Source organism: Zonotrichia leucophrys, chromosome 2, assembly GCF_028769735.1.
Source record: "Zonotrichia leucophrys gambelii isolate GWCS_2022_RI chromosome 2, RI_Zleu_2.0, whole genome shotgun sequence".
Lineage (NCBI taxonomy): Eukaryota > Metazoa > Chordata > Aves > Passeriformes > Passerellidae > Zonotrichia > Zonotrichia leucophrys.
The window spans coordinates 33,062,287-33,086,629 of record NC_088171.1 but is presented as its reverse complement, the minus strand read 5'-3'; the positions used below and the strand labels follow the sequence as shown (position 1 = coordinate 33,086,629).

Genomic DNA, 24,343 nt, shown 5'->3' with positions numbered 1-24,343 from the left:
AATGAAGGCTCACCACAGGACCTGCCTGTGTGTGGGTTTTCCACAGAGACTGTTTCAGAGAAATGGTTTTCCCAGACCTGACCTAGCTCTGCTGCTTGGAACTGGCTGTGGGGGATGGCAGTGGAGCGGGAGCAGTGTGCAAGTGCTGATAGCTGATAAGGGCAGTGCTGGTCATCCAACGAAGGACATGCAGTAACAAGAACTGACTTTATCAAAAGCTGTTTAGGGCTGCAAAGAGTCAGCAGCTGGTAACAAGATTTGTAGTTTGGAATTCAGCTCTTTAGGGTAAATGGTGCTTTGCCATGGCTTTTGGATCAAACACCATGACATGAAGATTTCAATGCTGCCACATACAGTGGGTCCCTAGTTCTAACTGCACCTCAGCTGTACTTTTTGCAATACACACACTAACCTCTCAGTAGTGTTGGCTGAGACAACATACAAAGTTGGCTACTTCCCTGCTGGATATCTGTATGGCATTGCCATGACTCTTGGAGTGTGTACTGGCAGTGTGAGGTGAGGGTGCTGCAACACAATCTGGAGATACTTTTGATAAGCAGTTCTAAGCAAGTGTGGTATGCATTGCTTGGAGGACAGTACTTTTGAATAAAACTTGTGGTTCCACCCAGCTGGGAAACTAAGCTGCCTTCTGTCTTGCAAATCTAAGTAGTTGTGGCAGAGGTTTTCCCCTCTAGGCTAGTACTACAGTTGTGGCATGTTCAATTCAGGTCTGCATCCAAAATTAACTTGGGAAATGGAAACACTGAAGATTGCTGCAGTCTTTTTGAGAAAGAAGTCTTAGAACAGACAGCACCCAAAATCTGAGGTGTGCACAGTTCCTGACTTCTAGCTGGGACAGAGGTCTGTGTCTTTGACATGTTGTGGTGGTGCCTCTTTCCTACTGGAGAGGCACAGCGTGTCTTGTCAGAAAAAGCAGGGTGCTGCTTCTGTGGCCCCAGAGCAAGGGAGCCAGCATAGCATATCAGGTACTTCTTGGCAGCCCAGGAGCATTGTGGAGGGATGTGCAGAGCAATGTGTGGGCCTTGGAAAGCCACTTTTGCTCTCTAGCACTGTGAGTAGCAAAGAGAAGGCTGGCACTACCAGGTCTGACACCACATCCCTCCTCTCCTCTCCTGCAAGCACTTGGGGGGAGAAGAGATTTGTTTGATCTCTCAAACTGCCCCTGCTGCTCTCCTTCCCAGAAACTGGAGAGAGTTTTACCAAGTGTGTGTACTGCTTGGTTAGTGGCATAGGCAATGATTGGATGCTGTAGTGGGTTGTGGAATATTTAGAAGAGAAGAGAGGAGAGGGTGAGGGACAGAGCCTGGAGCCCATGGTTCACTGTGCACCACCCAAGCAGCTGCATGCAGGTGCTGAGGCAGCCTGGCACATGCTTGCCAAAAGACAATCCCTCTTCTCCCAATATCAATCCTGGCTGCAACCAGCAGGACATGCTGACTGTGTCCTTGTGACATGCTGCCACCTAAATTACGGCTGCTGGCTTCAAGAGTTATACCACCCTCCCTTTTCCTTCCCCAAAGATTCCAGTGTGTAGGAGTCTAGTACAGGCTACAGGATTTAGCTCTACCCAGGGTTTTGAAAGTCCACTAGTGATCACCTCTTAATCAGAATAATTGCAAAAAAATTTTTATTAGCCTTTCAATGAAAAACACATCTCTGTGTGTGTGTGTGCACAACATGTATCCTTGAATGAATGAGGGTTCACATAACTAATACTTTTACATGCCATTGTGGGTCAGGGCTAATGTTACCATAGGAATCATAATACTGAAAACTCAGTGGTGCATTAAAAGCTTAGGTTTCATTTTGGCTTTGTTTTCAGAAGTACTGGTGAAACCCAGATTTTTATTTAATGTAAAAAAAAATTATGCTAAAGAAAATTTGCCATATATGTCTTCTCATATGCAATTGTATCTGTTCAGGGATGAAAAAAGAAAAGCGGTGTATGTAAAAGCCTCATGTGAGAGTGAAATATGTTCTTCTATTGCTTAGTGTCATCATGCTATCAGTGGAAGAATGATTTCCAGCACAAGACATGATGCTTTTACTGTAATAATTTATCTAGGGTGTTTAAATTCCACTAACATCAAAAGGGAGAAGGCTGGGCAAGCACCCTCTTGTAGGGAACTCCTGAGAGGACAGTGGTGAGATGTCATTTTGATGGGAAAAACTCAGGTGCCTAATTTACAGAATAGTTGCTAAAGGTTTCATTTTTGTGTAAGAACTCTTGGTTCTGAGCAGGTGTCACATGAACGAGAGCCAGGCTGCTATCCATCTTATTAGTGCATAGACAGTAGTTGCTGCAGTCTCTTAATGAATTCATTTTATTAAAAAATTCAGAGCTATGCTAAAAGATTTCTGTGTACCAGCTCTCGCTAGTATGTGAAATGGAAACATTTTCTGTTTCTACTAAATATAAATTTTAAACAATGACTTCAGGGAGGAGAGCACCTCTTAATGGGGAAGGTAACTGAATTTTTTCTCCATCTTTGTCCTCATTGGGTGACTCTTTAGGCTTTTAGACTCTGTGTAAAAGGTGGTTTTTGGGTTGTTTCAGCAGTGCTCCCAGACAGAGGCAGTCTGCATGGCCTTTATTAACTTGTGCTCATGGAAGGAGAGTCCCCAGCACTTGGGAAGGCAGAGGTCTCTGTGGGAGGACAGAGTTGGTGTTGCTGTGTTCTGGAGCCTCCAGGTGGGCAGTCAGTGAGAGGAACATGTGCTTTACAGAGGGAGCTTGGTGTAACCTGTGTTTGGAGGAGTGCAGCAGTGACAATAGCTTTGCCTGAAACAGATGCTCCTAGTGCTGGGAAGAGCTGGTCACCTGCTTTGAGCTGAGGCTGGCTCTCCTGATAGCAAGTGCTGTCCTAGATGCTGTTCTACAGCAATTTTGCATCCATCCAGAAGACAGTTCTTAACCACTTGTCTCTTCCTGGGTCTTCTTCCACATCTGTCTCTCCAGCCCCCAAAGAAGTGCCTAGATGCCTCTAAAACTGAGCTTGTTATGGTGCTGACGGGCTGCTGAATCATCACATTGCCTAATTCTAGCCCCATGTTTAGTGCCACAAAATTGATAAAAATTAGTCCAGAAGAGCTGAAGAAAAGTGTATGACTGTACTTTAAAAGTCTAGTGAAAATTGTCAAATATTGGAATGTGAAGGCCAGAATCAACAAGCCAAAGGGACCTTTCAAAAACTGCAAGTTTTTCTCTGTAAGAACTGCACTAGAACAGTGTATGTGCTACATCCACTGCAAATCAGTTATCTTGGCATTCCAGTGTGTGTACCCAAATCAGTGTAGAATATGGAACCACATACCCAGGAAATATCAGTTCCACAAAAGGCTTGAGAGATCAGTATTTAATTACTGATTCTTCTTCTGACTTCCCATCATTTGAACAAGTCAAATTATAAAACAAGTCAGGCTGTAAAATATGGAGAACTCAGTGACTCACAGGGTGAATTATTAGTGTGTTGTTTTTCCATGTCATCATATGGCTTTGGTGGCCAGGGATTGTTCACTGCTGACATAATTAATTTTCCACAATGGCAAATGAACTTTTCTCAGTTTGCTTTGAATTTAAGGTACTTATAGACAGATGGAACCATTTAGCAATTTATAAATTGTTATTAAGAAGAAAAATTCCAACCTTCTTTCTAGGAAAAGTGTGGTGCACATCTATGTGTACATGTAAGTGTGTGTGTATATATACAGAGTTGTTGCTGTAAAGTGTTTTTTGTGAAAGCATGATAGGTATGAAGCCTGGTTGCAAACAATAAGCATACTCTTTCCTTTCCCAACCACTTCTAAGGAAGAGTGAGAAGCCTGTTGCACTGATTTACTGTCAGGTTTTGTGTTAATGCTGGGATTCTGGTCAAAGATGTTTTAAAGCCAGAGGAGGCTGACGCATTTTGGGAAAGAAGCAATGCCTGAACTTGTCAAATAAATGCGTGGAGGGAAATGAGCTGGGATGGACGTTAATCTGGAGCCTATCAGCACATTTGCAAAATTGTTGGTGTTCATCTCTCCAACATCTTGATGTTTGATTCCAAAAGAAACAGGGCTTGTGCAACTGCATGGTCTGGCAGTGCTGTTTCCCTTCATGGTAGAAATTCAGCCTTCTGGTTGATTTCAGTGAAACTCAGCCTAGAAACAGAGGTCATGGATATTTGCAACCAACAAGAAATTAGCCTGTTCAGGGTGTATGGAAAGGAAAGGTCTCAGACCCCTTTTCCAAGTAGGATGTCCAGAAAGAGTGAGAGACTTCAGTGGAATGTCTTTCAGACATTGGAAATCCATGCAGAAATTTAAAATTGAGACAAATCCATAGAAACATAAGTCTCACTAGTCTGCTCACTCTTCTTCCTGTTTTGTAAACATGTTTTATTGTGTAATAAAAAGCTCTTCAAAGTCCATGGAGTAAAAGATTAAAAATGTCAGCTCTGAAATAACCTCACCAAATTTTAATCCAGCTTGTTTGCCACTTGCTGTAAAGGATTCCTCTATTATGGGAGTAATTACACTCCTGGCAATTCCCAAAGGACCTGTGTCTCATTTGGTTAACGGAAGTATTTAATGAACAGTGATCAGTTATTCAATATTTTGCTTTCTTTGTTCATTGGCATTGCCTTGGGCCTTATTTATCAGCCCTTATTAAACATTGTTCCAAAGACACAAATTACTTATTTTCTCATAAGCTCTTTACTGTCAGACTGGAGTAGTTTGAGGATGCTGGCTCAACCCCTGGGAGAAGAGGGACCTGTTATCCTTGGTATCCAAATACCACTTCTTAACTGGGCTTCAACAGCTCTTGTGACCCAGACTGTGAAATGGGACACCCAGGAGACAAATAGCATTTTTCACTTGCTGGCCTTGAAAATGTAGGCAACCGGCTATTGTAATCTTTTATCTCTGTAGTAGAGGCAGGCGTAAAAGTGTTGCTGAGGCTAATGTTTGGTAAACTGGCAGTATTGTCCTGCAAATGTTCATGAATGGAGGGGCTGGGTTAAGTTTCTGAATTCAGAGAGCTACCTCCAGAGCATATAGTTGTTGGAGCTTTATAATGAAAATATTGGTGAGCTCTTTAGTAAAAGATGGAGACTCCCTCCCTCCCACGATGGCCTTCAATTTAAATTTTGGTATTAAAGAAAATCTGTCAGTAATCTTTGGTCCAACATTAAGTCTGGCATTTATAAACTACCCCATATCAGTGCATATTTCAGTGATCATTACTGATAATCTGAACAGTAATGCTTGTTGCAGCAAAACTTTAAATGCCTTTTTGGGGCAAATGCGTTTATTTATTCCACTGGTTTACCAATGTGTTGCATGGAGCTTAGTTATCCCTACTGTCTGCTAGATATTTAGTCTTATTGACTCTACTCTGTGAGTGGAAGGTGTTCTACCTTCTGGAAATGTCATTTTTGAGTTGAGTTGTGTTCCTCCTGTGAAGAGGAGACCCAAGAGCGCCTGCAGAGTTGTCCTTGGTTAGGAAGAGGGACAGAGCTGAGTGACCAGGAGCTTTCCAGCATGAGAGACCACAGTGAGAGAGGGCTGGGTACATTTGGGCAGTATCCCTCTTCGATGCTTTACTATAAGAACAAGAGAAATTGAAACAACATTTTAAATGCCTTCTAACAACTTTGTTTTCATGGGGAGTTTAACATAGACATGGGGCTTTAATTTCCTTGTCAACTTTTAAACTTACCTACAAGGTGACTAATTAATAAGTTGCAAGGTGCTGTTGCAGTCTAAGGGGCATTTCAGATGCCATTGACTGGCTTTGAGTGCTTCCTTTCCTGCTGAGGTGAAGGTGCTCTCTTCTTTCATAAAAATGTTTTTCATTCCTGTCACAGCTATATCAGTTATTGTGAAACCACCAGCCAAATAGCTGTGCTGGCAAAAACCCTAATGAAGGTGCTGTGATAGCAGCTAAAAAGTTTTCCCTCTGGTGCAGCTTTAATTCTATTTGGGAAATTGATTTACATTAAATCAGGCAAAAGAATGCTTTTGAGTGTATAAGCTCTGTCTCCTGTGAGGTTTTGCTGATAGGGTTGGACCAGCAAAATCTTTAAAGTGTAAAGAAGCCCAGGACAAGCAAGAGCTAACTTGTAGTGTTTAATATAGTGGCTTTGTGAAATCAAAATCTTGGCTGAAGAGTTTCAAATGTAACTTTTCATCTTGGAATGTGTTTTTAGTTTCACCACACAAGTCAGAGAGGACAGAAGTCTATGTCTGAATAATTTGTTATTTCATAAGGCCCTGCTTGTGCTCGTGGGGCTTTTTTTTAATCTACTCTCTCCTCCCCTTTCCAAATAAACAGAGCAATAGAAAAACTGAATGGGTTTCAGCTTGAAAACTATTCCTTGAAAGTTGCATACATCCCTGATGAGATGGCAGCCCAGCAACCTCCACAGCAACATCCCCAGGGAAGACGTGGATTTGGTCAGCGGGGCCCTCCCCGGCAAGGGTCACCCGGTGCAACCACTCGGCAGAAACCGCAGTCGGACGTTCCGCTACGCATGCTGGTTCCCACTCAGTTTGTGGGAGCCATTATTGGGAAAGAAGGAGCAACAATTAGAAACATTACCAAGCAGACACAGTCCAAGTAAGTTATTTTACAAAACTGATTAATAGCTTTAATGTTGTGTCATTGTTGCTTGTGTAAAGAGGGGTTTGTAAAACTTCATTATACTAACCTGCGTGGTCAGAGAGCAAATGAAGATGACAGAGAACAGGAAATATTTTGCAATATTTATTTAAGGACTGGATTCTGTCCCTGATACGTGTTCAAGTGCTATCTGACTTTTTTATCCCTCTTTAAAATGTGCTAGCAGGATGGTACTCTGTTGGAGAGTTTTGCTTTCAGATGTACTAATATGGTTCTGGCACAAAAAGTGAAACTGAAAGAGCTGTAATATGTTCGGGGGGACGTACAATCAGTGTGGTGATGTACCCAAGTGTCCCAAGTGTACTTCGAGTATTTATCTAGTTTTAGTTAGATAAGGGCATTTTTAGGATTTGTAAATGTTGTCCTTTCAAGATGTGGGTGAAAAAGCCCTAAACAAAGAACTTTATCTTCTTGCTTCCCCCTCTGTTTCTGGAAAATACATTTGTTGCTATCAAGTTGCAGACCACACCAAAACACAGATTAAGGAAATGCACAGGAGGCAAAAAGCAAGCTGCTAAGTGACCTAAGAAGCTTAGAGCACTGGGGTCTAGAGACACTGGAAGAAGAGATTGTTTCCAGTGTGTGTTAAATCCTGCCCACAAGGAAGAGCTCAGCACAGATGCAGAGGGAGGGAGGTGGGGTTCTTATTCCAAGAATTTTTCTAGGATGCCCCTAAAAGCCGAGAATTGAAATGCTGCCTTCAGCAGCCCGCTGTAGGAGCCCCTAGTTGTGTAGTTGCAGCAGGCAGGACTTGGGAATGAGCTGTGTGTGAGGGGAATGAGGGTGGGCAGGAGCCTCAGTTTTGAGAGTAGTTAATGAGGATAAGGGACTCCTCTCTAATTACACCCCAACCCCCTACAAACAGGCTTACCCCCCTCCCCAAACCCAGGATTATCATGATGCTCCCTCCAACCTCTCATTAGCACAATGTAGCCCAGGAGACTCTTCAGCATGTTTAACAACAAAGATTTAAGAGATTTGTGGTGTCCTGACAAGACTTGGTTGCAATTTTTCTATGGGTAACCAACTTTTCAGGTGATACATAAAACATCTAATTCTTGGACTATAAAAATCCTGGAAGATTGGCAAAAGGAAAGTTTTATGTCTGGAAGAAGGGTGGATAGAGCAGAAATAATTGCAGGTTGCTAACTTTACAGATACGTGACTTTGAGAATGATGTTTTCACTGGTTTGGGGATTAAAAAAAGGAAATTTCATCTACTTTCATTTCCACCAAGGATTGCCAAGATGGGTTTCTTGGAAAATGTTGCATTGTAAAACAAAATGAGTTTTCAACACTTGAAAGAATTGCAAAAATAAAGGGGCTTCTTGAAAAGCAGTATGGTTGTTTCAGTTAGAAAATAGCTGTTACATGTGAAAGAGGGGCAAAAACAAAAAGCAGAGGTGGAAAGAATGCGTGAACTGCAGTTATTGGCAGGGAAAAGTAATATCCAAGGCATTGTCTTTATGTAGGTAATAACTAATTTTTGTTAAATTTTTAGAGCTACATAAACCTGTTGTAGAACAAGGCTAGTAGTTTCAGGGTGGTAGAGTGTAGAGTAAAGGACAAAATCAGGCCGGAAAAGTATAAGAAACTAATCTTGTGGATGGATGCAAAGTACTACCATGCTACTTGCTAGCAGAGGAGTGCTGGGAAACTCTGCTGCTAAGGTATTTAAAATAAGATGGGACAAAGCCTGACTGTCCTGCAGCTGCACTGTCACTCTAAGTGGAGCTGTGGGGCTGGAGATGGGGCACTGGGAAAGCTTGATGAGATGCTGTTGTCTTCAGGGGTTTGCCACATTGTCTGTCTATTCACTCTCCTGAACATCTTGATGGGAGTTTACCAAGAAAAGTGTCCACAAAGGTGGGGCTTAGCTGGTAAAATCAGGACAGGAGAGGCTTTTCCTAACACTCAAATTTGTATTTAGGAAATGCTTAAGTAGTCGTAAGCTTTTCAAAGTTAAACTACTAATATATAGTCACTGTTAGCTCAAAATAAGTTAGTTTTACAACAGTTGGAAGTGCACAAGGCTTACCATAGAGTGTGTGGTTACCATAGAGTGTTTTTCTTTCTTTCAAGAATTGATATTCATCGTAAAGAGAATGCAGGTGCTGCTGAGAAACCAATTACCATCCACTCAACTCCTGAAGGCTGCTCAACAGCTTGTAAAATTATTATGGAGATCATGCAAAAGGAAGCTCAAGATACTAAATTGTGAGTAAAAAGCATTTCATTGTGGAAGCATTAAAAGTTTTGAATTCTCACTAGTTCCATTTAAAGACAGTCTTTAAAGCTGTTAACAAGTGAATATTTGCTGTTATCCGTATCTAAGTAGGTAAAGGTACTGAGATATTTTACCTTACAGGACAGTCTACTTGCTTCATTAGCCCCAGCATACTTCTGTGATTTCAGTTGTTGTCTGGCTGTGATTTTGAGGTGAACTGGAGCAAATATGAAAGTTTCTCGAGCAACTGACAGCTTTTAGTCTGAGTGAGCATAACAAGTTGTGAGCCCTCACTAAAAGCTTTAAGATCTATTTCTTCCCTCCCAACAGCTCTAGTTACTTCAGTCTGAGCTTTATTTAGTTAAAGGTATGTTGCAATTGAGTTATAGGTGATAGTGCTGCAAAGCCCATTGCACCTGGACTTATTCTGCACCCAGTGAAAACATGTAATTGTGGATATTTCAGTGAAAATCAAATTAATCCATAACATGCATAAAAGCTTGTACTCTGGTCTCCAAAAGTCTCACTAGGTATAACTTCCATTACAGCACAGAAGAAATTCCCTTGAAGATACTGGCACACAACAACTTTGTTGGCCGACTTATTGGCAAAGAAGGAAGAAACCTGAAGAAAATTGAGCAGGACACAGATACTAAAATCACAATATCACCGTAAGTTTTTGGTGGCCTGATTTTCAGTGACATGTCAAATGGCAGCAGTACTGCTGTGGGATGTACAGGTACAGAGTTCTTAGAAAAATGTTCTGTGCATTGAAGGCTGAGGTAACAGCCCTTCAGAGGCCTTTCCATCATATGGATTAAACTGTTGCTTAAGCTCAGTTAAATTTCATGTAAACAGTGAGTCTTCATTGTAAACTCAGTCAAGAGCAAGCCTAAAATAACATAGGCAATGTGGAGCCTGTATTAGACTATATTTTAAGTGTCAGTTGTTTTTAATATATTATACCATATGTAATGATTGTTTGAAACTATAAGTCTGGATCAGTTCTGAGCTATGTGTGAAAATGAGTGAAATTAGTGATGTTTTAGTTTCCAGTATATATTAAATTCTTGGACTGGAAAGAAAGAAACAGAGCAAATGAATACTGAAAAGGGTATCTTTAGTAGCAGTTCTGTCCCTCTTGACCACTGACAGCCAAATTACAATACATTGGCTAGTCTGCTGCAAAGTAATAGCTTTTTTAGTCTGACTTTATGAGGGTATCTGAGACCTGTTCAAATTTAGCTGAGATTAAACAGGAGTTTTCACCTTTACTGGAAATCTGTAAATCACTGATTAGATTAACATCTCTGTAGAAGCTTGGCAGTCAACAGTAGTTTTACCCTGGAGTAATATCTTCAGAGAACCTCCTGTTCTGAATAATGAATGCTCTGGCATGAACTTCCAAGTATTTGAAGGCATCCTGGATTTGGCTTTAGCCAGGAAGGGTGAGAATTAGGCTTACAGGCTGTAGGAAAGGGAAAAGGTTTGAAAGACACATGAAGATGTATGAAGAGGTGTGAATACATGCAGGAGACAAAAAAAGTAGTGCAGGAAATAACTCAAACGAGGACAAGGAAGCTGCAAATAAATGTGGCTCTTCAAAAAGAGGAAAACAAATTTAGATGAAAGCACCTGAGGCCTTCCTTAAAGGTGTGTGTGTGTGTTTATGAATTAATCTGAGGAAAATAAATAGAGAAAAAGCACCTAAATAGGTGTGCTTCAAGAATAGATTTTATAGGGCTAGCATGCTCTCCTGAATGTGTTTGCATAAACATTTTATCTGCAAACAGTACACAGACTATTAATACTAAAAGGAGAAAAAATGTGTACAGAGTACATGAAAAAATGGTCTTCATTCCATGAAATCCGCTTGTCTTTATTGATGATGACACAAATAACACATTGTCTGTAAATAGCTACAGAGTAGTTTTTAATTTAGTGAGTTAAAGGCTTCTTTGCATTAAAATCTTGGCCTCAAGCTTATATTTGTCATACTATGCCTAAAATAGCCCCCTGAATTCATCTGGTGTAATCAATACAAAAATGAGAGCATACATGCCCATTGATTTTGCTATTTCTAATTAGTCTTTCTCATGATCTCTTCATTCAGGCCTTTGGGTAAGCTTTTCCATAAATTTAAAGGCAGCTGGTTTGGGAAAGCATTTCCTCTCTTCTCTGGGAGTTTCCCAACATTTTCCTTCCAGAGGCAGTACTTCAGTGCTCATGCACTGGAGAGTCAAGGACTGCTTAGTGGATGTGTTCTGCGCCTGCCCCTGCTCGGCTGAGCTGTGCAGGAAGGCAAGGCCTCGTGTGCTGCTTCCTCTCCTTCCTGCCATGGGCTTCCTCACTCTGCATCCTGCCCTGGCCTTTGTCTGCACCCCTCTACCTTTCCTCAGTGCCTGGCTATGCTATGGCAAACTCCCAGTGTGTTTAATCCATGTTACCACAGTAGGTTTGCATCTGTTGCCAAATAGAGCACTGGTTTAAAGCTGTCACCCTTTCATTTTCCCTGAGGAGTTACTAGTGTTGAGCAGCAAATGCTGACTTGCACACAGCTTTTCTTTTCCCCATTTTGAGGGTTTGGAGGCTCTCCTGCAGTTTCACTGAGGCTGGGCTTTTTTCCAGTTTCCTTAAGGAATATACCATAGTTCTCAAGGAAAGAATGTTTTTATGGTGTGTTTCTGAGGTGTCTAAAATGAATGTGTGAAGCCCTGTCCCGGTTGGTAGTGCTGGTGTGAGGTGGGCCATGGCTGCACTGCCCTGCAGCAGCTCCGTGTGCTCATGCACAGTGTGTGGCTCTGTTTTGTGCAGCACCCAAGTGTGTCCCAGCCATCCCCCCCCAAACCTCGCTGTGAGGGTTTTGTTGGGTTTCCCATGAGGACAGAGTTTCCCCAGATTATCTGAGGATGTGTTTGAATCCTGTTATGAACTGATACTACAGCCTTTGGAGGGCAAACTCGACATGCTTGGATGTTGTTACACTCAAATGATAAATCTGGATTATCTTCTTTGTTTGCTAATTAACTGTGCTTCTGTGTCATTGCAGATTGCAGGACTTGACACTCTATAATCCAGAAAGGACCATTACAGTTAAAGGCAGTATTGAAACTTGTGCCAAGGCTGAGGAAGAAATCATGAAGAAAATCAGGGAGTCCTATGAAAATGATATTGCTGCTATGAATGTGAGTTTCCTCAGGGTGTGGGCTCTTTCTGGGACTAAAACCACAGAAGGATTTTGGGTGTGAGAGATCCCTGGAGGTTGCCTGGCCCAGCAGTGGGTTTGCTCAATGTAGGCCACACTTCAAATTTAAACCAGGTTGTGTAGGGACTTGAGTTCTCCTTAACGTTTCCATGGATAGAAAACCCATAGTGTCTCTGGGCAGCCTGTGCCCTGTCTCACTGCTCTCATGATGATTTTTTTTTTCCTAATATCACATCAGAATTTTCTGTTGTAGCCTCTCTGTTGCTTCATTTATTTGTGGGAGTGTAGGCAAGCATTTTTGTTATTTATGTATGCTATTTTAATGGGGACTTTTTCTGGTTTATTTTTGAGTGGGAGAACTGAGAACTTTATTTAGACTGAGGAAATGAACGAGCATTTAATTTTTTTCTTGTTGCAAGGACCTGAAGCAAGGTATGTTTGTGCTGTTGTGGCTTATGTGCTCTGGCTTGCATGTTTTTTAAAGAAGTGATTCAGTCTCATCACATAAATAGCATAATAATGTGTGGAAGAAAGATCCCTCCTGTTTTTAATTATTTCATTTAAGAAGGTCTTATTAAGGTTTTTTTTCTTGATGTAGATGATAAAGGCATTTACCTATTTGAAGATGATTGGTGATTATATAATGAAAACAACATGCCTCATTAGTTTGCCAAAGTATTACTAATGCATATTGAGAAATGATTGAGATTTTTGATAGTTAGGAAAAGCATTGTATGTGCATGTGTATCCAAATCTTATGGTCTAGAGTTAGAATGGAAATGTTTTTTCAGTTTACAGTAGTCCTGACTTTCTAGAAATGTGTGTTATTTATGCTTGTCCTACCAAGCGAATGTTCTCCCCACTTTTCCCCCTGCCTCCCCCACATGAAGCAAATTGCAATACATGAGGTACTCATGAGGAACAAAGTATTCAGTAGTGGTGCATTTTTGTTTCATACAACAAGCAGGAACATGGAGTGAGTTAGAGACTATTGCTATTTGGCAAAGGTATGGAAAATCAAAAAATTACCTCTGTTACTGTATAGGTTTTGAGTTTAGTTTGTAGTGATTATTCAGGTAGTTTCTGAGGTAGTGAAGTTTTGAGGTTTTTTGGTGTCCTGTGATTGACTTATCTTAATGGCCTGAGATAGCATCTGTCTCTCTAGCTGAAATATTTCTAAAGCATGTTCATGTTTTTGAGTAATAATCTGGAAAAGGGAAAGGGGCGCTGACTAGTTTTGTATCAGACAACAAATGCTTCCTACCACGTGACGATGTCACTTTTCTCAGGTGTGGTCAAGCAAGGGACATGCAGCTTTATAGCTGATCCTTTCCCAGCAATTGCTGAAGATATCTCACCTCATCTTTTGCAGGGGAGGGAGGATGGGGTGATAGTGTCACATACATGTTCCCCCAGTGTAAGAAAAGCAGGGCTTTGTGCATGATCTTTCTCTGTTTCGACAGGGCTGTCTTTTTAGTGTAAGGACAAAACTACTGTTTTTCTGATAAATTTGTTCACTCTGAAAGTAAATAGTACTATTATCTGAACATCTTGCTGTAAAATTTGAAATGTGTTTTGATGACTAAGTTGTAGCAAGTGATCCCCATCTGCCTTTCCTACTATGTGTTTTTGATGTTGTTGGTCTGTACATGTGTCTGGGAAACAGGTTTGAATGAGAGTCCTTTGGGTAATGGAAATTACTTTCTTTTAAAATAACATCCCAAAAGGTTAATAGCATATGCCAACTGGGATTTTATTAGAGTTAATAACCAGGATTCTAAATCTTACCTCTTCTGCCATTGCAGCTTCAAGCACATTTAATTCCTGGATTAAATCTGAATGCCTTGGGTCTGTTCCCACCTTCTTCTTCAGGAATACCACCTCCCGCAGTGAGTGTTGCCTCTGCTGCTGCTGCTGCTTCATATCCACCTTTTGGGGTAAGGGCAGCTCTGATTTTGGATGGTCAGTGCATGGTGATACTATTCTCTGCAATGCTGCATCTTTTGCCTTTTTTCCCCAGAAAATCTGGAAGGGTGTTTTGCTAGCTGTGTTCTGTCATTTTTCTAAATGCTGTCTGTCTTCCTGCTTGCACACTGAAAAGTATTTCATGTGGCTGCAGTTGGGAGCAGGCATTAGTTGTTTTTCTAGTGAAATGCTCAGTGAAACTGGAAAATAGTGCTGCTTAGAAAAGTGTTAGATTTTATTTTATATAGAATTTGAATTATTGCACAAAGAACTTTCACATAAAATAGCATTTCAAAATTGCTGGAATTGGCAATTAACAATGCTAGTCTGCAGTTTTATTCCTTGTGGTATGGAAGGAAAAGAAATTATCTCTTGTCATGAAGTGGGAATCTATGTGTAGCTGAAGTGTTTGTTTGAATGTAGCAGTTTTATAAATGCCCTGTTGAAATGCAATCCTGCTAAATATATAGTATGTAAATTGCAGGGATCAGTCTCCAGAAAGCTGTGATTTACTTGCATTTTGCTCTCTAAAAATATATATGAAAAAGTTTAACAGAATCTTACTCAAATTCTTTGCTGATTAGTAAACATAAATGAGGAATTTTACTAGGGAGCAGGTGATTTGTTGTACCAGAAACCTCCAGAGTCAGTCTGGAGCTGAGATGGTGTTTTGCTTTCAAGAAAAGACAACCTCATTATAAGGAAAAGGTGGTGTTTTTTCATCTCTTTTGTTTCTGTTTTGCTGGTTGTTAGCAACTTAATGCAAGGTGAATTTTCTAAACAATTCTAACAAGTCTCTTAAGAAGTAGATGGCAGAACTTTACAAACTCTGCTGTGTTTGACTTGGTCCCCTTCTTTGCCCAACAGTGACATCTAGAGAGCTAAGTCTGAGACTCTTCATGAACTAGAAAAGTGAAAATGCAGCACAACACTAAACTTCATCAAATAACTCGAGCTATGTTGTACTAAAGGGTAGTTGTGGTACAAATATTTTTCCCAGAGGAAGAAGCCAAGAGAGAGTCAGTGCAAGGACCAGGAAAAAATTCCTCTCTTGTAGCATTGTTTGTAAGAATGAACAACTTTGGTGTTAGGAATGTATTATGAACTATATTGAGTATAATAGTGGCTTTATCAGAAAAATGTGCTTCAATGAAAGCTACAATAGAAATATGTTTATACTCAGTTATTTTACTGTCAATAGCAGAGCCTCCATTTATGACAAACAAGTTCTCTCCCTCACAGTCCTTCTGCACTTCAATTAGATTGGCAGACTAAGCTAAACAATACAGGTTTCTGCTTCACTGCATTATAGAAAATGCCATCTCTGGTAATGAATTGCCTCAGGTTTTTTCTTAAATACTAGATGTGGTTTGTTAAAAGTATATAACTTTCTATATTGGTAATTAAAAGTGTGGCTTTTCCTGTCTTTTTACTCCAGATTTGCAGACTACTTTGCTATTCTTGAGATTCATATTGTAAGCCCACAGTTCTGTTCATCACTCAGTTTATTTTCATTTCTTTCCCACTTTCCCCCCCTGTTGTGGTTCCTTTTGCTTTAAACATGCACCTAAACAGTGCTGAATTTGGTGGTTACTCCTGTCTGTGCCTCTGTTGCTAGTGCACCTTTACCCCCCAAATGCACCTCTTTTGGCCTGCAAAGATCTCTGGCAGTATCCAGGTTTCTGGAAAGAGGATAATGGCAACATCTGGAAAAAAGCATCAAGAAACAAATGTCAGTGTGTGGAAACTGTGCAGCTGGAAGTTCAGATCACTGTCTGAACTCTCTTGCTTCTGTTTGTGCTCATTCCTCTGAAATGGCTCTCATTCCATGCAGTCTAGATGTGTGACCAGCTAACATGCAGAAAGAAGGGATGAGCTCACAGGCTGGGAGGTGAACTCCAACAGATTTTGTGGAAGTTGGGGGTGGTACTGATACAGCCCCCGAGGCAGACACTAAGGGCTTCTAAAGCAAATGTATGAACAAAGGGAATTATCTCACCTGTTTGTACTTAAATGTGTTGGTATTTGGAAAAGAGCAGGTGGCTCTGTGGGCTTCAGGTGAGTCAGCCCCTCAAATTACTTGGAGTGCTTGTTGCTCTCTGAGGAGAGAAAACAAGAAAAAGTATGAGTCTATTCCTTTAATGGATGCATTAGTTTCCATTTGGAAGACTTTTAAGTCTTACTTGTGTATGAATTAATTTTCTGTAACTTTTGAGCTTTACTCTCCTCTAACTTTTTCCCCTAGTAGAACAGCTTTTCAGACACTGATTAAATTGGTTATTGAGGCATTCACAAGTAGAAAGAGGAAAAAAAAGTCTGGCTATATTTTGAAGGAGAAATGGATACATTTTGAAAGGCTAAAGGTAACCACAGGGGGAGATCTAGGAGAACTCATGAGGGATTTAAAAACTAAAATAAAATCTGTGTGTCTAAAAGAGGCTTTGGGGAAACAAGGTCTTAGAAGTAAAATTAATGAAGAACTCCCAGGGAGACTTTATGTCGATTTACCTATGAGCTATTTGTTACCAAGTTCATTATTTGGACAACCCAAGTCCCTTTACCATGTTTTCAGTGCATGTCCTTTTATGCTCGGGAGCAGGGATTAGTGGATATTGAGGATATCCCTTTGAGGAAAGTGGAAATCCTTTCTGAAAACACTGCTGGCATCAGGGTCTAAAGAAGTGTATCCTGCTGCTGCCCTGCTTATTTGTGTGTAGTGCAAGTTTTGCCTTCTGCTCAGGGCTGGCTCCTCCCTGTCTCCTGTAAGGTGTGCTCCCCAGCAGTTTCAGCTGCAGTATCACTTGGCATCCAGGTGTCTGAAGTCTGTGCTTAAAGCTATACAGAGAGCCTTGGGACACCCCTGTGCTGTGTCTGAGGGTGGGTTTGAAGCTTTTGTTGTAATATCTGTGTATGGACCTTTTCTTCACCTCATTGTGGGGATGGACTTGCCTGGGGCTCTCCCTTGGGTCAGAAGAATCAGGTGGGCGAGTCTGGGCATTTGCAGCAGGTTTTCCATATGGAGCTGATGGTTCATATGAACTGCTTTCAAGTGACAAGGTGTGGCTGTGACCTTGTGTAGGACTTGTTCCCAAAGAAACTGAAGTGTCATCTTAATTATTGAAACAATGATCTGTCACATTCCTGCTTCTGCTTTTTTAACATGGGTATAAAGAGGAAAAACCTGCATAGACAGATCTAGGACTTTGTAACAGTGCCAGGGCTTAGCAACAGTTCTGAATGCTCAAAACACAGCTGGAGCCAAGTGTTCCTGAAACATTCTGTACTCAGGAGCTTGAGGCTGAGTAGTTAAATAGGTTTGGCTGTGCTAACGTGTGTGATGCTTCATCCTATCCCTCTTCATGCAAACCTTTAAGACATTTGACAAGAGCATAAACATTGTTCTCCAGCTGCTTCAGCTACACTCTGGTATCACAAACTTAGGAAATGGTGATGTTATCAGTTATCAAACACTAGTTTGTATTTAGTTCCTTGGACTGGGTCACATTCAGGAGAATGATTTCCATGTGACTCAGAGACCTTGTTCCATGATGGTTAACTGTGATTTACGGCACCAAAACCTCAGCTAAATTAATCTAAAAAGATGCAGATTGTGTCTCAGTAATAATCTGGGTGCTGCTTTTACTCTTTGTCCTGGCAGTGGAGCCCCCACAGGAAGGCACAAGTTGTCCTTGGTACTTGTCTGGTGGCAGATACAAACACACACACTCTGGCACGTGGCCTTTGCACGTGGCTAACAGTGTCTGATTTCCACAGCAGTGCAGGCTAACCATCCATTTTCTTGTATTTTTACCTATTGCTAGCAACAATCCTTGATATTGAAATTGTATAGTTTATTTGCAGAGTCCAGGTTCTGTTTGCCTGTTCAAAGCACTCATTTTGTGCAGTTGCTGAAAAGGGATGCAATGGAATTGCATATTGTGCTTCAGTTCTTGAACGTTCCTATCTCTGCTTGCAAAAGTCCAAGATCTATTTGATTTTTTTCCTGGATTCCTAAAATACAAACAAATTAGAACGTGAGAATCTTTGCAATGCTTTATGGTTTGAGGAAAAAGTAGGACTTAACTGAGACATTTAAAAGTATTAAGAGCTAAAAATTCTTTTTACTGTCAAATGGCTGTGCTTTTGCTCTTATGATCCTGGTGATAGGATCAAGCTAATGGTCTTTTTTTGACTGATCAATGCCCTTGTGTGACCATATTAAGGACCAGTAGCCTTTCTGTGCTTATTTGTACCCAATGTCTTGTCCAGCTGCTTTTGGACCTGGAAAAACCACCACTTTCTGTTTATCCTCAAATCTTTCTCCTTAGCTGTGCACTTAAATGCTTGTGTGTGTTGCAGCTCTGACACGATTGCCAAGAGCTTTGTTGGTCTGCCCACTGTCACTTGTAACAAGCGTTGTGACCTGAGCACCTGCACAAAGTGCTGGGATTTCTGTGAGGAGGACAGTAAGGTTCTGCAAAAGGGAATATCACCCATGCTTATGTTTTCCAGAAAATATGTTGCCACCAAAAAAACAAAAAAGAAAGTACTTTTAGCAAGTATCCCAGCCAAACTGCTTCAGATGTAGTGTTGTACTGCTCAAAGCTGTTTTGATGGAGTTGTTGCTTCTGTCTTCTGAACTGTGGGGAGAATATGCACATACTTGTCTCTCAAGAATAGAATTTTGTTCTCATGCAACACTGAAGGTTTTAAAGCTCCAAGCAAACAAGAAATCCGTATCTTAAAATCCAACTGTGTACAGTCATGCAATTAATACACCTGGCCCACCTACTGGGGTTAAGTGGGTTGTGCCCTTCCTTTTATAATTGGAACTTTGCATGTTTAATTTTACATCCAACTGCATTTCTTTTGCAGCCTCTGGATCTGAAATTTGGCATCCCAAGGGCATGGGGGAAGAAGGGATAACCTGTGGAGACCTCATCCTGCCCTTAAATGCCCTGAAACAGGGTAGTAGAATTAATTCTGTCTCATGGCAGGTAAACTCAAACATAAAGTAAGGTGAGAAGTAGAGAGCTTTTCTCCATAAGAGAAGTTCACACCAGCTGCTCCTCTTCTTCTGTAAGGTCATGGAAGAGATACATGAACTTCAGCCCTGTGAAAGTTGGCTAGAGTGAAGAGATGCTCCTCTGCTTGCAGTGGGACTGCTTTCTCTGCTGGCCTTTTTGGACACCTGTTGTGGCTTCTTGGAGCTCTGCCTTCAAAAAAAGAGCACTCTTCCTAACCTTTTCTTTAGCCTCACAGTGAACTTTTATGTGATATGCATATGGGCTTCTCCGAAGAGACAGAGAGGAACAGGAAAATTAAAGAAAAAAAAAGCCAACAAAACAACAAAAACAAAGAGGTCATTTCATACAGTAAACAAACCCAAGAAATCAAACCACCTTTTTCTGATTACAAGAAAGCTCTTGTACAGTTAGGCTGATAGGTTGCTTTCCTTTATTCTTTTTTGCCATCTCTTGAAGCTTTTTGTTGCAGGTGAGGAACATGCCAATGGAAAACTTTCTTCTTAGAAGATGTTGTGGTCAAGAGAAAGATTCCTTCTTTATTCTCCAGTCATTTTCTTAAATAATAATAGTAAAGAAGACAACCTCTATATTGAATAGAAGTAAGAGAAGAAATAACTGCATTGTGCTTTTGGCAGGAAAAAAAAGTAATTTAAAATGAAAAATTGCTCCATTGAGGGCCTTCATTTGATGCCCTGAGCATAGATGAGAAACACAAGGAAGAGGAAAAACTGTCCTATGTTTCCAGGTACTTTGACTCTTACTTGGTAAAGTTGGGCTCCTTTGGATGTCTGGGTTTGATAGGATTAATTTGTGCAACTGTTATGCCTGATCTACCCAGAGGCAGTAATGTCTGTTCATCTATGATGTGTGTAGTTGCAAGTGGCTTTGCCCTAATTTGCCCAGCTTGTTAAGCAGTAGATGATTTTTGAGAAGCTGTCCTGCAGCCAAAAGAGGATGTGGTTTTGGGGGATGAAGAAGGATTTGCCAGTGCTTTTACCAAATGATTTTACATTGGTGAAATTAGAACCATACATGTGCAGCACATGCAATCTTGAGGAGGGCACTGTAGGACAACAGCACTGTCTGAAAAAAATCTACCTGCTAATTAGACTCCTTTTGAAGACTGCAGCCTCAGTGCCTTGAAATACACCTTTACTGATGCTTAATTTCTTTCATTCATTAATGAGGCTTTTTTTTTTTTTGACAAAAAATTTAGTTCTTGGTGTGTAACATTGTGGAATTGTTTTGCCCTGTGGAGAATATGGTTGGTCTTCCCACTGTGCTGAAAGTCTCCTGCTTCTGCCATGCTGTGCTGTCAGGGACATGTGTCCAGAGCAGTCAGACTATTCTGCCTCTAGAGATGGACCCACCCCTTGGTGAGGGAAGGAAAAATGCAACTGGCACCCGATGGTGTTCCAAGATCTGGCAGGTCAGTGGTAGGTTGTCAAGGTGTTGAAGCCTCCAGTTATTCTTAATAGCTTCTTTTAGAGTTCTCAGGTTGTCATAATGCAAATAACATCACCAGTCATCCATGCTTTTTAAAATAAAACTGGTTTCTTCTTCACTGCAAGATTGAATACTTGTAGAGATTTGTAGTTTCTTGGAACAAGAGAATTGGTATTTGTGTTGGTTCCCTGCTTTTAGATTCTTGTGGGAAGATTTAATTGGAGTTCCCCTTGACCATCTCAGAGCCTCAAGCCCTAAGTACTAGGCTCCAAACCTTCTGGACGTTAAACTGAATGGGAAATTTAATTCCTTAAGGTGCCAAATATTTTGTTACTAGGGTGTACTGAGCTCCTTCAGGCCAGAAACAAAAGTAGGTCAGGTCCTCATTCTGTTGTATCTGGCTCCATCTCTGGTTTGTTTGTTAAACATGATGGAAGAATAAGTGATCCTTGTGTTTACACAACCTGCTTTTCTGGCAGCTGTCAAGGAATCTGAGAGCAGTGCCTTTATAAACCAGAGCTGATGAGTACCTGCATCTTCCAAAGCCAGTGATTTCGTGGGCAACTTCTATGGATTTTGAGTACCCGTGTGTCTGAGTCACAGCTATTATTTTTGAAGTGGAAGTGTTTATATGCATACACTTTTTGATGGTCATACAGTGTTGCAACACTGAATACCTATGCTTGCTGCTTGTGAATGACCAGCAAAATTCCTGCTTACATAGTTTCACAATCTGTTCCTTATGCTGATTTCTGATTTTGGCTGTCTGTTCTGAATAAAAGGTGGCAGATTGCTTTTTTTGGCATTGTGGCCAGTCAGATTTTGCAAAAACAAAAAGTTCATGCCATGTTCAGAAATATGTCAAACCAGTTCCTGCTTGTAAAATGCCTTATAACCAGCCTGCCAGAAAATGTTCCTTCTCTGCTTCTGTGATTTGTACTCCCTTGTTGCTAGCTAGGCTGTCATGTTGGAAAAACTTCTATGTATGGTTCTTTTAGTGACTTCTAGTAGTCCAAGAAGATCCTCAGTTCAGAGACAATCATGATGAAAAGTAGTAAATTTGAGAGCCAAGAAGTGGAATGAGTAGTACTAAGTGAAATTATTCCAGTGGCATCTCACTTAAGGTACTGATCACTGTGTGAGAAGCAGCTGTCTTTAACTTCAGGTATTGAAATGTGGTAGTCTCCAAAATGGAAATGTAGACAGGGAGGGTCATTCTTAGATTTTCAACCCAGAGGAGAGGACCAGCTCAGCTAGATGGACAGAGGACACTCACACATAATATCTGGGGCTGATAGAAAAGAGGTAGAGCTGCATGGCCTTTCCATGGGCTGTGTGTCCCAGAAAGGGTCATGCCCTTGGTTCATCTAGTGACATGAGTGTTTCTCATATAATGCAGCATTTGCACTAAAGGGGAGCATCTTGGGTTCACCTGGGGCTCATGGGAAGGTGGAACCCTGGCTGGATGGTGGCTGGGCAGTTCATGCATGGCAATATGAGCAGTGCTTTAATGTGCAAATCAAAGTGAAAAATACGCATTGCTTCTTTTAAATTGTTTTGCTACTGCTTGACTGACTGAATTCAGCAGTGCAGAATTCTTCTGAGTGTGATCCTGGCTTTTCAGGCAGTGAGTGTGGCAGAAAGCTTTAGACTCTCAGCATGGACCTAAATCTGTTTGAAGTAGACCTAAAAAGCTTGGAGGGTGCAGGGAGTTCAGGCTGCAGTTTGTTGATTTGTGCTGGCAGCAGCGCTTCAGCTCAGTGATTGTACAAGATGGTGCCACAAGGTATCTGCAAGGATGTTATGAAACTGTGGATCATGTTAGACCTATCTGCTAAAACTTTGTTTTCCTTCATGAGCCCCTTGTTTCCAATGAAGGCTTAAAGTTTTAGCACTAGTATTGCAAAATGAATACTCTAGGATTTCTTTCACCATCATCTCAAGCTTATTTCTTATCGTTGCATTGAATCCAACTAGCATGTCTTCAAGGATACTTGGCTAAATGTTCATTTCCCCTTGCTGCAAGTTTTCATTACTGAATAAATAAGAGCATTTAATATAGCTGTGGGCCGGGATAATTCTTCACAGTACATTGCAAAAACATGGTTTAAATTTTGGCTTTGGATCTGGTACAGGGTTTGAATAATATGATACCTCACTTCCTGACAAACTCAGGGTATTCTGAAGACTGAATGAGCTGTCTGCAAATCTGCCTTGTCTTGGTAATCACGGTTTTTGGGAAGAGGATAGAAAAGCAAAAAAAGGAACTTTTTAATGCAGTCACTTACTGTCTGTATTAATTTACTTCTGCCAAGTGGATTTGTTTACTATGTAAAAAAAAAAAAAACAAAAAAACAAAAAACAAACCAAAACCAGTATCTCACTAGGCTAAATGGTAGCTCCATGCAGTATTAAAACAGTTCTTAATTATTTCCTTCATAACTAAAAATCCTGATGCTGACTTAAAATGGATAACATGACTTTGTGACTTAAAATAAATGTCTCGTGCTAAGGTAATTTATTTGCAGCATGAAACATAACAAGCTTAGGAACCAGGAAAGATCTGATTCTTCTCCCATTCATGTCTGGCTTAAAAGTCTATTTACTTCAGTGGGTAAATTATTTTAAAAGATTTACAGCCTCATCCCAAATGTTGCCAAGGATTTACCAACCACATGCATTTGATGGAGCAAGGGGTCTATGGAGACAGTTAGGCACATGACTGGAAAAAATTTTGTACTGTTGGCAGGCTTGCAGAAAAAGACTGAGATTAATGCTCAAATTAACTTGAGGGACATAAATAACAAACATACCCCCTTATGAGCCCTGACTCATGCTGACTGAGGGAGCTGTGGACTGACCTAGCAGCATCATCAGCCAAAATCAAGCGAGGAGGGGTCGTCTTGGGGAAGAACTGAGGAGGCAAATCTGTTGGCTTTTCTGTGTATTATTTGTTGTTCTGTTGTTCTTTGTTTTGTTTTTCAAATGCCATTTTTCAAATAGGATGTCCCTTCCCTCAGCTGTAGTGGCTTGGGACCTGCTTTTTTACCTACCACCCTCTACTCTGGAGAGTCATAGCTTACTTTTCCTGAGTTTTCATTCTTGCCTGGCTGTGCTATGGCTCTGTTACCCAAGTGTGAGATGAGGAGCAATGCTTTTCCTTCTGACAGTCTAACAGGTAAGGGAAAATCTCTCCTCCTGTGTGACTTTCTGCAGTTTGTAGGATTGATGCACCAGGAGTTGACAGAGAAAAGTTATAACGACCTTATCCTAAGGGCAGATGGTCTCTACAAATCTTTCTAACCCTGCAGGCAAGAATTGCAGAAAGAGGAGTGAATCTGCAAATTTTCTTGGCTGGGACTCCTCAGCTTCTAGCTCTGGTGTGCAGCAGTAGCCCTCATGCTGAAGGACTAGTGGCAATATCCCAAGGAGAGGAAGAACCTCACTCCTGCTGAAACTCTGGAAACCAGGAGATGATGGCTGTGCTAAGCCAGTTTCCTAAGAGTTAATGTGCTAGGGTTGGAAAAATCTCCAGTAGGGCTGCAGGGTCTGGCTGGAGTGAAGGGGCTAATCCTGATGCTACATGCAGTGCAGGGGCTCCAGGTGAGCCCAGAGTAATGGGGAAGCAACCAGGGGTTACATGATTTACCAACAGATCAGTTTGTCTTGGATGGTGATGGTGGGAATTTAAAAGGGAAATATTAAAAAAAGAAGATAAATAGTTGGTATGGACTGTTGGGCTAGGGACAGATGGCTGGAGCTCAGGGACTTGCAGGAGGTGTGGA

The 24,343-nt window shown here is 41.0% G+C and overlaps 1 protein-coding gene across 1 annotated transcript in view; it reads left to right on the top strand.

Annotated features, from left to right (window-relative positions):
* IGF2BP3 (insulin like growth factor 2 mRNA binding protein 3) overlaps positions 1-24,343 on the top strand; it is a 112,438-nt gene that overhangs the window by 71,590 nt on the left and 16,505 nt on the right. Inside the window, exons 7-11 of the mRNA XM_064704477.1 lie at positions 6,341-6,625; positions 8,771-8,905; positions 9,464-9,586; positions 11,965-12,100; positions 13,926-14,057. Of these exons, the coding sequence (XP_064560547.1) occupies positions 6,341-6,625; positions 8,771-8,905; positions 9,464-9,586; positions 11,965-12,100; positions 13,926-14,057 (811 nt within the window). The remainder of the gene's footprint in view (positions 1-6,340; positions 6,626-8,770; positions 8,906-9,463; positions 9,587-11,964; positions 12,101-13,925; positions 14,058-24,343) is intronic.